Raw genomic sequence first — 14,105 nt, forward strand, 5'->3', positions numbered from 1 at the left:
GGTTTCAGATCTGGAGAATCCTACTAGAACCAGATTTTCTATACTCCCTGGCTAGGGAACCTGGTTTCTCATTTCGTGACCAGACATTCTGGTGCGTTTAGAGAAGTGCGGCAGGACAAACCACTACATAGAGCACAGCCTCTTCTGTGCTGGGACCAGGGCAGAGGTGAGGGTGCAGAGACGGGGTGTGCCCAGGATGCACACACTTCCACATAGAGGAAGTGTGGAAAACAGTGTCTCGATGGAAATGTCCACTCTTCTGTATAATAACTGCTCGGCTCTTTTGGAAGGGTAAAAAACGATGCCCACTCTCCCCCCACATGAAATAACCAGCCCAAATGCATTTAATATGTATCACTGAACATGTGCATAGATTGCAGTAAATTGCTTCACAAACGCAAATTATTGCAATCAGCATCTTGTTTTCTAGTTCTAAATTCAAAGGCAAACTATTAACACAAGACGCTAACTCTTGCTATTATCACACTTGCTATTATCACACATCCTCTCTCTAACAAAACCACATTTCCAGATGGACTGCCAAAATTAGTCAGTGACTCCTAAGAAATCCTACCCAGATTGACATGCCAGAAATCCATTTAGACATGAATGCGTTACTTAAATCAAGGAAACGTGCACCCAAACACACCTTTCCGAAGGAAACACAACTTGCTCTATTCACAATTCAACTAGAATCTCAGCTTGAGGAGGCCATTTGCAGGTGTGGTGGCAGGGCTGCCACACACCGACAAATCCTCAACAGTGGCTCCTCTGTGGGTGATGCTGGCTGAGCCCAATTGGGCAATCCTGACAATAAATCCAGCACAGGATTTAAACTTAACCCAGACAGGATGTGGGTGACACCTAAGCCACCAGCCACCGAGCAGAAGAGTGCAGCCACTTCTGCGACATGACCAGTTACCCATCATTTCAGAAGGCTCTGTTGACACAGCTTTGGGCAGGAAGAAGCCTGATTTTTCAATCCCACCAACACATAATTTGAACAGAGTAAATTACTGCAGTGCATTCTATTAGCAAGCATTCCAGCAGAACATGATTATCAGAGCCATCAGGCCCAAAGAACAGAACTGGGGGCTTTGTCTCCAAGTGGAAAAACTCGAGGCAGCAATTTTCATATCTGACTGAGTCGTGGAGTCAATTGCGAGGTGACCGACCGTGAGGGCAGGAAAGAAATTGGATTTGCCATCCTGTAAAAGGCTTGTCCAGAATGGAGAAGATCTGGAATTCCTACCTCTTTGGGGGGAACTGTTGACCACAGAATTCCTTTCTAGAGGCAAAATAATGAAGTCCATCTCTTTGACAGGACGCTAGACGATACACACAACACTCAGGAAACAAGAAGAGTCACTTACCACTGGCCAGCCTTAAAGGCAAATTCTTTATCTGCAACAAGTAGGTGGAGCCTCTTCACTGATGGGGACTCATCAGCTGTTCGGCACACTTTGGCTGCACACACCACCTAGAAACAGAGACCCACCATGGCTGAGGTTAGTGTGGATACCACCTGAGGGCCTTTAGGGGTATACTTGGCAGGTGGGGGTCGAGGGCTAAAATGCCCAAAGCTGAGCACTCTGAGTTCTGGTCCTGGCATGGGAGTTCTCAATCATTGGGCTGAGAGCATGCAGGAGGCCTATGTTCACTCTCCCTGGTATTCCATGGTCCCCAAACACTGGTAGAAGTAACCCTGAGTGTCAAGCCAGAAATAGCCTCCAAAGGCCAGAGTGATAGTACAGTCCTGTCTGTGGCCAACCTGGGTTCAATCCCTGGTATCCCACATATCCAGGTCCCTAAACCTGCCAGGACTAATTCCTGAGTGCAGAGCCATTGAGCACTGGCCAATGTGATCCCAAACCAAAACAAACAAATAAACAAAAAACAGAAGTAGTCCCAAGCACCCAAGCACCTCTAGGTATGGTCTCAACCACCAGATAAGTTAATCAATTAATAAATCCTCTTTACTAAGTCTATACACCATAAAATGAATCCCTCCAGTAGCTCTATGCTGACAAAAAGTCCATAAGGAACTAATTTCAGAAATTCAAAGTAAGCACTTAGAAGGATTTTTTTAAAGCAATTTCGCAGAGTAATTGTATGGCTGATAAATCTAATAATAGAAAGCAAATTGGGGTTGTATGCCTTATGCCTATTTTTTAATGAATTTTTTTCTAATGCATTTTGCAAAAACATATAAACAGCCTACAACTGAAACAACATTGAAAACAGGCCTTCCCTGCCAACAGTTGGAAAAGCACATTCTTGTGATGCATATGATTGCTAGAAAATCCTCAAAGGGGCTGATTCAGGCATGTTCAGCGAAGCATCATCCAGCATCCCTCAACAACTGAAGGTCTCTGCCTCCTTCTTGGGTTCGTCTGCCTTTGGTTTTCTCTTGTCCCTCCAGAATTAATGACCCAGAGGAGGACAAGGCTCCTTCCTCAGCCTGCTCCAACCACTGGCAGCAAGCCAAATAGTAGCAGGTGACAACCAACACCCCACCCGAGTTGAGCGATAAATTAATAGGGAATCCTGAACATCTGTGGCTGGTGGTCCTTCCTGCTGCCAGCGAGAGGTCTCAGGAGACTCTGGAGGGAGATAACCCTTCAAGGCCTACTGGAAAACTCTCAAGGACAGAAGTCTTCCTCTCTCTATTCGAAATAGCTCCAACACTGTTCTACCTCCTTCCTGACGGACTCCCTCCTTTCTCCCACTCACAACTCCACCCCATTATCTTGCCAATCATTGCCTCACCAATCATCCTCTCCCTGAGAGAAGGTGAGGCAATTACTCTGTCCCTTGTCCCACTCTGAAAAGCAACCTATCTGCTCCCACCCTTTTTTCTAGGCACCTATTTTTTTGCTCTCTAGACCTGACTCCTAAGCACAATCTCTGAAGCCATTTGCAAATTCCTAATTGAAGGAGCAAGCAGCAAAACAAAGGAAGCAGCACAGGATGAAGGATTTAACCCTGGCTCAAGCCCTGGCTCCCAGCTGGCTGGCTGGGGCACAATGCCTGGCCTCCTCAGCTAGATTAAGCCCACCTATGCCTCCAGAGCTGTTGGGAGGATTCAATTATTTAATATATGTAAAGCCCCTAAAATGCCACTGGCCCCATAGCCATTACATGTTAGAGGGTATTTTATTACAACGATTATAATGAACAAGGGGCACTGATTTGTTATGACATTCTATATCCTGCCTTGGATCCCTTGAGACATGATGCTGAGCACAGACACCACCATAGTGCTGTCCTCGCAGACTGCAGTGAGGGCCTGCACTGGACCATATCACTCGGACTATTTCTCTAGAACACACTTAAAGCCAGACTGTCTTGACACTGTTGGAAAAAATCTTGCCGTTTGGGCTGTTTCTCCTGATGTTTGCCTCCCACAAATGTCTGTCTCTAGTGCTCTGGCACCACGTATAAGTCTTCTTTCTCTCTCACAACCACTCCTCAGTTTTGATATTGTAGAAGCATCCAGACTCAGTATCCAATATCATTCCCCCTCCTGGTCTCTCTGCGTTTCATACTTCTGAACTCTGTGCTTCCCCATCCTGAGGCATTCTCCTGGCCTGGGAGAGCTGACACCTATTCCCAGGCCTCTCTCTGACTTGATCTATTCCCACTGCTTATTGCCCATGCCATATAGACCTTTACTGCCTCTCAGTTGCCTCCCACTGGTCTCTCTCTCCCTGAGGCTGCAGCTCTCAAGTATTACCAGTCACCAACCACCCCTCAGCCTCAACTCATTAATGCTTTGCTGCCATTCTCAGGCACTCCACGCACATGTGCACTCCTGCGAGTAACAGCTTGTGTCTTGGAAGCATTTCTCCCAAAAGCACATTGGGTTCAATGCTTTAGAAGCATTTGCTCAACTGATAGGACTGTTCATGCAAAGAGCCCGAGAAATCATATTACCCTCTATTCTGCTGATAAGGAAACTGCAATGAGATTTGCTAACCTGCTCAAAATTGTCCAAAAATGTCCAAGTCAAGAATTAAACTCAGGTTGACTTCACCCTCAATTACCTGATGGTCCTGTCATAGTGGCAAAGTCATTGATGGGAATAGGTAAACCCACCACTTCCTTCCTTTCCACCTGGCACAGGAGATGCAGATATGGAGAAAGTACATGTACACACACACACACACACACACACACACACACACACACACACACACACACACACAGCACTGGAGATGCACACATTGGAGATGCACTACACAAACTGTGCACACACACTAAATTTTCTATGCAATTTTCCCTAGCACTGCCAAATTTCATGAATTCAGCTCACCCAAGAGTTTTTATTCTAGTGAACTTTTGTACTAGACTCCTTTTTGTCTCTCTCAAAGTAACCAACAAGCGAATAGTCCCCAACATTTTCAACCTTACTGAGTTACTCTCCAGCTCAAAAACCTTCAAGGGCTCCACACTCAACCATAAAAATGGTTGCTAAAGGCTTTTGGATTTGACTAGCTTGAGTTCCTGAGAGACTCTGGTGGCTTATCCATCAGAGCAGACAACAGGCTGGTGATGAGACCTATCAACTTCCTTCTCATTCTTCCTAGCCCCAGCCTGAGGTCAGCCCTCTGCACTCTACCTTTTCAACTCTTCCTTTGATACCACATGTAAGTCCTCTTAATGTAAATTATAAATACCCAAAAACTGTTTTTTTTTTCTACCATCAAAGGCCCCAGAGATCAGGGAATGAGTAGAACTGAATTTTCTATCAATTCCTGGACCAAGCATGAGATTGAACGCATACTATGGGTCAGTAAATGCTTATGAAATTAAATTAAAACTCTAAATTAGTCCCTTGACATTGATTTCCAATACAAGGTTAGAAGAAATCCGGGACTCTCTTGTTTACAAAAGAAATAGCAGAAGGGGGAAATGCAGAAATATTGGGTGTGCTTCCAAATTCTGGAAGCCAGGGAAGTCAGAGATTTCTTCAGTGGAAAATGCATCTTCCTTTCCTATCTATGTCTTCTACTGCAAAAATAATAAGAATCATCAACAGGCTCTCCATTATATCACTAATCTTCCTTTTTCAGCTTTACCAAGTAGAAACAATTCCATTGACAAATCATTTCTTTAAATCTATAAAAACCAAGATTTAGATTATCTCATTTTAATAGTTTAACTGGATCTGTCAGATTCATTAGAAAAACAAGATAGAGATAAGCTTCAACCATATACCACCAGCTTTCACCACGTAAGAGTCACCTGGTTGTTGGGAAAACAAAAGTAATTCTCACGAAAGTGGGGAAAACAGAATTTCAACTGAAGTATGTTTCACAAAGGCTAGACTCGTTGAAATGAAATCACCAATCCTTTGCCATAAAAATTCAATGAAGAAAGGAGAGAAAAAAGTTCATTAGAATGAAACAATTCAACTTCATTTAAATAAATGCCATGATCAATAATGTCCCCAGCTACCTTACTTCCATTGCTATTAATACAAAAAACAGTAATATTAAATAAATCATATTAATATGATAGTAATAAAAATAACTTGTTGCTATTAGTCCAAAATGGTCCTAATAACCTGGCCACTGATGCTAGGACTGGTAATACGAAACACCTTGAACATGGGTCTGGAGTGATAGCACAGTGGGTAGGGTGTTTACCTTCTATATGGTCGACCTGGGTTCAATCCCTTGGACCCTATATGCCCCCCACCCCAACCTGCTGAGAAGGATCCCTGAGCACAGAGCTAGGAGTAACCCTAAACATTGCTGGGTGTGGCCGCCAAAAAAAAAAAAATACCTTGCACAACTGGTGACATTTTTTTAAAGATGTGCCTTACTCTCACCCCTTTATTTTATTTAATTAACATAAAGTGTGTAGATCCCTAGCAATGTGGGTTGAAGACATAAGCAAAATTGCTTCGAAGGCTGCATATTTATTTGATTCTGAAGCTAGCTTCACATCATTAAGACCTGCGATCATGGCACTTACTATATTCTTTCTTTCTTTACTTTTATTGAGTAAGCAAAACATGATGGAGAAACTATGTTTTACATTTGTACTTGCCCTCATACTTAAAAGATCAAACGATTTCCCGACTGAAACCTCAACTAGCCATGCCCTAAGTTAAAACACATGGCAGGAAATGAAGCTTTCCATAAAATAACATTTAGACTCTTCTACTGTTCAATAAAATAACAATACCTTTGCCAACTTTGGCCTGCACACATTTTGAATACTTTGACAGAGTCAGCATCGAAAAGGGAAATGCCATCACACTGATTTAAAAAGCTGGTTTTATGAGGGATATTTTGATGAAACTGCTGCTGAAAAGTCTCAGTCCAGGAAATAGGTCTTTCTTTGGGAATCCTAGTTGACTTCCTCTGTTCACTTCCATTCATTCATTTGCTGACAATAATTCAGGCAAAGTTAGGGTTACAGATGACCTGAAGCAAAACTACAGTCAGGGCACAGAGAAAGTCAGAGTTAAAGGAAACTTCAGCCATTATCACGATAGAAGGTCACTTTACACATGAAGACACCAGCAGCCAGAGATATGATTTAAATGTGGCAGAATACCATTCTGATAAGTAGGAACATGAATAGAGGAAACCGGATTTACTGCAGTGATATGCTGACAAGGAAAACGACCAATTTCTGTCAAGGGTACAATTCTCTGTCTTAGGTGGCTTCTGCCACCAGAACTCAGCCTGGTGTGACAAATTAACTGTTCTTGCTCCTGGTCAAGGTGAACCTGTCCACACTGCACCTGTCTTTCCAAAAGGATCATCTTAGGTGCATCTCTACGCCACTTCTCCTGAATAACAGGTGTGAACTAGTGGCTGCCCACAAGTAATGAGAACAGCAGCCAATTAACATCTATCGTGTGGCTGGTTTTACGTGCATTGATTCAATCAATCTTCAAAACAATCTAGAAAGCAGGTCTGGGGCCGGAGCAATAGCACAGCAGTTTGCCTTGAATGTCGCTGACCCAGGAAGCACCTCTCTGCATTCCACATGAACCCCTGAGCCTGCCAGGGGTGATTTCTGAGCAGAGAACCAGGAGTAACCCCTGAGCACTAATGGATGTGGCCCAAAAACCTAAATAAATAAAAATTAAATAAATATTAAAAATATTAAAAAAAATATTTAAAAAAAAGCAGGATCATGAATGAGAGCACAGTGGTCCCAGAGCTTGGGAGGGTACACAAGAGACTGGAATCTAGCACCTGACCACTGTGCTCTGCTGTGTCTCAAATGAAGCACCACACACTGATATCTCCCTTAACCCAATTATCAACCCTTTTCCTGCCTCCACTCACATAAAACTTGCATAAGACAGAAAGGCCTGATCTTGTACAAGTTGAATGTATGGCCCTGGCTTTGCTTTCTTGTCCCCATTCCAGTTGAGCCCACATGCTCAACAATGCCCTAAAGTTGGCCTACTTGCCACTATCTGTTGCCAGACCCAGTGAAGACCTGGCAGCAGAATTCTGAATATTTGCTTCCTTCCTCTAACTGCAAAGACTTCCTCTGTGTTTCAGGGATGCCTGCAGATTTCCCTCCTGTCACTCCTTCTCCCTTTTCTCTGCTGGCCCTTCCTCTTCTATTCACTTCTATATGGTGATATACTCCATGCCTGAGTTTAGGACTCCTTTCTTTTGCTCCAACAAAGAGGATCCTTGCCATTTTCCTAGTGATGAGAGGTAATGCAAGTGTCCTCTTGTGACTTGTATTTCTGATTTCCTGCAGTGAGCTCCAAAGTCATAGCCAACTGTCTCTTTGAATTTCCACTCCAGAATTTGCACAGAATTCATCTTTTTCAACCAAAGTTCCTTCCTTTTAATTTTGTGGACATCTTCAGAGACAGACACACAGAGTCACACACACAGAGTAAATTATTATAACAGTTCAGTATACCCATGACCCTGAGTAACAGCTGGCAAGAGCTGACAATACCCCTGGTTAATGCTGTTTCATCTGTAACTCCATCTGGCTTCCCACCCTGACACCTTCAGAGTATTCCAGAATTGAGCTCCTTTATTTCGCTTCAGCCAGACCTGTTCTTCTCCATAGTAGAAAACATATGGCACTACCACATCTACCCTGACTGAGTGGGCAAATGCCTAGAGATATCTTGGTTTCCTTTCCTTCTCTCACTCAATGTACTCACATCCTCCCTGCAATCTGTCACTCTCTTCAGCCCTTTTTCTGTCTTAGATCCACCTACTCTGCTCCACCCACTCATCCCCATTACCATTCTGTATTCTGGCCCATCACCTTATTTCCTGCATCTATGTCAACACTCTCTAACCTAATATCAAGGAACAACAAAAGCCTACTCTCTACCACATAAATTATGAACAATCCAATGACCCACACAATATAGACCACTTACATACATTGTAAGTCACACAATGCCCTAGCATAAAGCTTTCTATCAGTCTCAGAATAAATCCTGGAATCCATACACAGACCCACAGCCGTTCATATACCTGGTTCCTCCAGCCACCCTCTTCCAGGCAAGCCAAGCTCATCCTATTCACCACCCTGGCAGTAAGGGTCTCTCTGTCAAGAATGCTTTTCCTGGGGCTCAATCTTTTCTTCATCCAAGACTCAGCTTCCAACATTACATTCCAATTTGACACATAACCACCCCTAGTCCTAGATATCCTTGCCTCCAGGAACCACTTTACCCTATTTGACTTCCTACAAAAGCCTAAGCACTCTGACATTTTGTACTTTATCTGCTGTGAGAGCAGGTCTCACATACAGGGCCTCCACCTGCCTTGCACATCATCACAGTCCCTGCATCTAGGACAAACCTAAACGTAGAGTCAGCCGCGGTCAACAATGGCTTGTTGAATTTAAACTAAAATCTATGTCCTCTGATGGGGTAGTTGGGAAAGGAGGCAGAAATGGAATAGCATCTTTCCCCTTTACAGCTTATTGAACCAAACACATGTGTCACTGACAAGCAAAAGCACTGACATGACACATCTTTTAGACCATAAAACATTCAGTCCTGGGCATAGTTAGGAAGCAGCAGTGCAGGCAAGAATGAGATTTCCCATGACTCAGATCTGCATAGCACAAGAGATTCTATAACGTTTACTTGCCTGCTTACAATGAAGATGGAAAAAGCCCATCACTGTCCCTACTTTACAAAGTGACTCAGTCTGGGCAGCTAAGGTCAACAACCAGAGTCAGGGTGGAGGACTGGTCATCTCTGCTTACTGCAAGATGCATGAGTGCCAGGACAGGGCTGGCACAGGCTACAGAGCTGGCTCCTAGTCAGTTGTGAGCCCAACTCAGAACAGGCACATGATTTCAGAATGGGTGGAACTTAATGATTCCATATTGATGTCATAGAATAGCTTGGCTGATGTGGAAAGGCCCCCCACCCCCACATACACACACAATGGAGTAGAATTGGGTACAGAGTCCTTCAGGTGAATATACATACACGGCATCTATGAAGCTGAGGCAGGAGCTTCTACAAGAAGCAAACTGGCACAATTCAAAAAAGAAGAATTCATGGCTTTTCCCAAACCAACTAGGTGGATTCAGATTAGTTTCCTCTGACTCCTGCTAGAACCTGAGAACAGGTACCAGCTATCATCTTCGAGGCTATCATTCCAATCTTTACCTAATGTCTGGAATATTTACAAATGAATCATCAATGTTAGTGATTAAAAAAAAAATACTCTTCCACTAACAAACTTTCCCATCAAACTGGTGAGTGACAAGTTATAACTGGCTCAGTGACCAAACCAATGACACCTCTAGAGGACTCTTCACCTTGACTGCATTCTCCTGCATCTACTCTATCGTCTTGACATCTCCAAGGCTACCAGTTCTTTTATCCTGAAGAAATATCTGTGAACTTGAACACAAATGTCATTCATTTCAAGGTCAGTTTCCAGCATCAGTAGGGCCCCAGACTGCTGGCATTAGAGCCCCCCAAGGAAGCATTACCATGACAATACCCTTTCAGTAAGTTCTCCAAAGGGAGCCTGCAAGCAGCAGGATGGAAAGGACATTTTTGAGTGGACAAATGTTTCATTCTTTACTTACCCCCAGGAGGGGCATGGGGTCCTCTCACCTAGATATCGGAGAGGTCAATGTTCCTCTCTGGCCTCATGAGCAGGCAATTTGTTGTCAAATACAAGTGCCATCATACCTGCAAGCTACCTTCCAGACTTGAACAGTAGAGAGCATTGGGAACTTGTGTGTCCAGTTCACAGGTGCTGCAGGGACTGGGGTTCTATTCCCAGCACCACCAAAGTCCTGTCAAGAGTGATCCCTGAGCTTCGAGTGAGAAATAAACCCTGAGCAGAGTTGGATACAGCTCCAAAAAAAAAAAGAAAATAAATAAAGGTAGGAGGTACAGAGGAGAGATGTAGCACTGTCCCTAGGCCTATGGGATGAGGCCTATTTTGTTAAACACTAAGTTCAGTTCCAGCCCTAGACATCATCTAGTTTTTGCTAGCTAGAAAGGAATAGGCATTGGCAACAGGAGGAAAGGAAGTTAGAGAAGGAAGAAGTAGAGGAGGAAGAGAAGGAAGAGGAGGAGGAGGAGGAGGAGGAGGAGGAGGAGAAGGAGGAGGAGGAGGAGGAAAGTTTATTCCGCACAGGACACCCCATGATAGGAACTATTCCATAATTTTCTGACTTTATGAGCATTAAAATCCCCAACTTCACAATGATACTATTAAGAGTTCATACGAGCTTGGTACATGTGTTCCTTGGGCCCATGTATATGTCGTCCGTATCTCCCCTCTTGAGTTGTGTGCTTTCCTACTTTCATGCTGGGTTGTGTATAGGAGGCTCTCTTTGCCTTGGGAGAAGTTTGTGCTCTTGAGTGTGTTACTCCCCCCCCTTTTTTTTTTTTGGAGGGGGGTGGGGGTCACACATGGCAGCGCTCGGGGGTTACTTCTGGCTCTACACCCAGAAATCACTCCTGGCAGGCTCGGGGACCATATGGAATGCCGAGATTTGAACCACAATCCTTGTGCATGCAAGGCAAATGCCCTACCTCCATGCTATCTCTCCAGCCCCTACTCTCTCCCTTTCTTATCCTCTGCCTCCCTTCCTCAGTACTTTCGAAAATATACACACACACACACACACACACTCACAAAACACCTGTTTTTAATTTAAAAAAGAAGTTCCCATAATCTTTCTGCAGTTTATGTTAACTTAAGCTATAAATAATCTTCCCACACCCAAGGCCCATATGATTTGGTCTTATACATTTTTTTAATATTTTTTATTTAAACACCTTGGTAACAAACATGATTGTGGTTGGGTTTCAGTCATATAGTCTTATACATTTCTGCAACAACTATTCTAATTCAGGGATTGGCAAAATCTGATCTACAGGTTAAATTGGAGGGTTTCGGTAAAACCATGTATAGAATAGCGATACTTATATTTATATCTTTTCTATGGATGTTCATACTATAAAAGCAAAGTGAAAAAAGTAAGAAGAAAAGTGTTATCTTGCTGTTTTATTGGTTGTTTGGTGAGTTGGTTTGCGGGACATACTTGGCAGTACTTTGGGACTACTTTTGGCTTGGTTCTCAGGGAACCATGAAGTACCAGAGATCCAGCTTGAACCTCTTGTCTGCAAGGCACCTCCCTTTGAGCTATCTTTCCAGTCCAATCAAGGTAGCATGGCCCATAAAGGCCAAAATACTTGCCCTTTCTGGAAAGTTTGTCAAGCCCTACCCAAATCCTACCTGTGTCAAGATATAGAAAGGGGGTAGGAAAGAGATAGGTTGTAGCTCCAAAGCAAATAAAAGACACAACAAAATAATTATATAGTTTAAGTCCATGCAGATAAAGTACTTTTTCTTCAAAACTGACAAACTAGGGGCAGTAGCGCTGACGCAAGTGTTAGGGTGTTTGCCTTGCACGTGGCTGACCCAGGCCTGACCGTGGCTCGATTCTCCAGCGTCCAATATGGTCTCCCCCAAGCCAGGAGTAATTTCTGAGTGCATAGCCAGGAGTAAGCCTGAGCATCACCGGATGTGACCCAAAAATAAAAATAATAATAAAAAAAATTACAACTGACACACTTTTAGTTGTTTGCTTGAGGGAAGCCATCTTATTCTGTACCTATGGAACACTCTGGACAGTGCTAGGAGAACCATACACAGTGGCAAGGCTCAAACGGCATGCAAGGGTCCACCACATGTAAAGCAGGCACCTTAACCTCTGCACTATCTCCCCAGGTCCAAAGTATTACTGTTTAATAAGAAATTCCAACAAGTTCATTTTTATAAAAATCTGCAGTTTAGTGTAGTGCTGAACACATCTCCTTAACAAAGTATTTTCCGATTTATCATCAGTGGGAAAAGCACATTTTCCCACATACCCAGAAGTATATTAGGCTAAACTAATTTTCCGTGGATGTCACAAAACATCTACTTAAAGCTGAGTCCACAAGCATACAACCCTTGGTCCCAAAGCAATTTTCTGAAAATGGAATTAGTTTGAAAAGTGGGATCAAACAATATTATTTTATGTTAAAGGGTATCTTCCTATGAATACTAAAAACTGTAACTACTACAATAATATAATTTCTGACTATGTTATAACAGAACTATATAATCTTTTATATGAAAGTTTTTCTCTACTTAAATGCACACTATAATAAAATTAAAAAAAAAAAAAAAAAGAACCAGAGTCAAATAGCCAGTGAAAAAAATTTTATTTTTGGTTTTTGGGCCACACCTGGTGATGCTCAGGGGTTACTTCTGGCTATGTGCTCAGAAATCACTCCTGGTGTGAGAGACCATATGGAATGCTGGGGGATTGAACCATGGTTCATCCTGGTCAGCTACGTGCAAGGCAAATGCCCTACCACTGTGCTATCACTCCGGCCCTGCTAGTGAATATTTTTAAGTGGAAATGAAGCTACTCTCTGAGGTAAAGGATGAGGACCCTAGTTTCACAGGGCAGATTAGCTTTCTAGAGTTTGGGTACAGCAGGGAACACCTAGCAAGGGAGGCAGGAATTCCTCCATCCTCCTTCCACACATGTTAGCACTCTCTGCCTTGATAGAGTGAATGGTGCAAGAGCAGAGACAACAATTAAGATGTTAAAACATTGTGCTGGATGAAAAAGGATGAAGAAAGGTAAACTAATCCTCAAAGACCGGCTCCACTGAAAGTTCTACCCCTGGAATATAATCCTAATCATGAGACCCGTGAACAGAGTTCCTGCTGCGGCCTTCTCTGGCTCTTCCTCAACAACAAATCTACACAGCTCAAGTCCCAGGGGCAAACTTGGAGTATTTCTGAACCATCATTTCAAATCAGGTATCATATCCTGGTCAGAAAAGGTCTGGGCAGAAAAATAACTGGTCTTCTTGGAAGACCTCCAGCTCCCCCTGGTGCCTTTTTGCACACCCCAGGGAGACCAAGCCAAATTCTAGAGCAGACAAACCTGCCGATGCCAAGACACACACCTCCTGACGGACGACATTGGCAGTTCGCTCCAAGTGGTCACTTTTCCTTTGGGATTTCATTACGCTTTAATAGAAAATAAAAGTGGGTTACTACCCTCGTATAAAATAACTCATTTTCCCCTGTAATATCATAGCCAAAATAAGAGTCTGGTTTGGTTTGCTAAAACAAAAATAACAAAATAAATGGTCAAACTGAACAGCCTCCAACTGTAAGTCTAATGCTCTATAAATGGCAACACGCAATCGACAAAGCACCGAGATGACCTTCAGGCCAGTCTGGGAAAATCAACTTCAAATGCCAGTGATGGAGAACTCACCTGGACAGAGAAAGGTGGCGCAAAGCACCGGGCGTTAGTCCTAATGGAGCAGCCTGAGCACAGATGGTTCCGAAAGAGCCTCGCAGCAAGCTAGGAATCAGGACAGCAGCACAGGCCATGATGCTCTGGAAGCAAACAAAACTGAATGTTAAAATATTCTAAGAAAAAGTTGAGAACTCATGAGACTATTTTAGGGGCCACTGAAGATGGATTAGGTATTTTGTTGGTGGTGGTAAGCTGACCTAGGAGCAAAACACTGAAGGGTAAAACTTGACCTTAATAAAATTTCTGCCACTATTCCACATTGACTCCACCTATTT

The 14,105-nt window shown here is 43.3% G+C and overlaps 1 protein-coding gene across 2 annotated transcripts in view; it reads right to left on the reverse strand.

The window, feature by feature from the left end:
• The window catches only part of OXNAD1 (oxidoreductase NAD binding domain containing 1), a 35,681-nt gene extending 22,136 nt beyond the window's left edge, over window positions 1-13,545 (reverse strand). For both annotated transcript variants that reach the window (XM_049766148.1, XM_049766149.1), the window contains exons 1-2: window positions 13,469-13,545; window positions 1,374-1,480 (exon numbers count right to left, since the gene is read on the reverse strand). In XM_049766148.1, coding sequence (XP_049622105.1) covers window positions 1,374-1,480; window positions 13,469-13,528 — 167 coding nt within the window. In that variant the 5' untranslated portion in view covers window positions 13,529-13,545. The remainder of the gene's footprint in view (window positions 1-1,373; window positions 1,481-13,468) is intronic.
• Between the last annotated feature and the right edge of the window lie 560 nt (window positions 13,546-14,105).

This window comes from Suncus etruscus, chromosome 20, assembly GCF_024139225.1.
Source record: "Suncus etruscus isolate mSunEtr1 chromosome 20, mSunEtr1.pri.cur, whole genome shotgun sequence".
In the NCBI taxonomy this organism is placed as follows: domain Eukaryota; kingdom Metazoa; phylum Chordata; class Mammalia; order Eulipotyphla; family Soricidae; genus Suncus; species Suncus etruscus.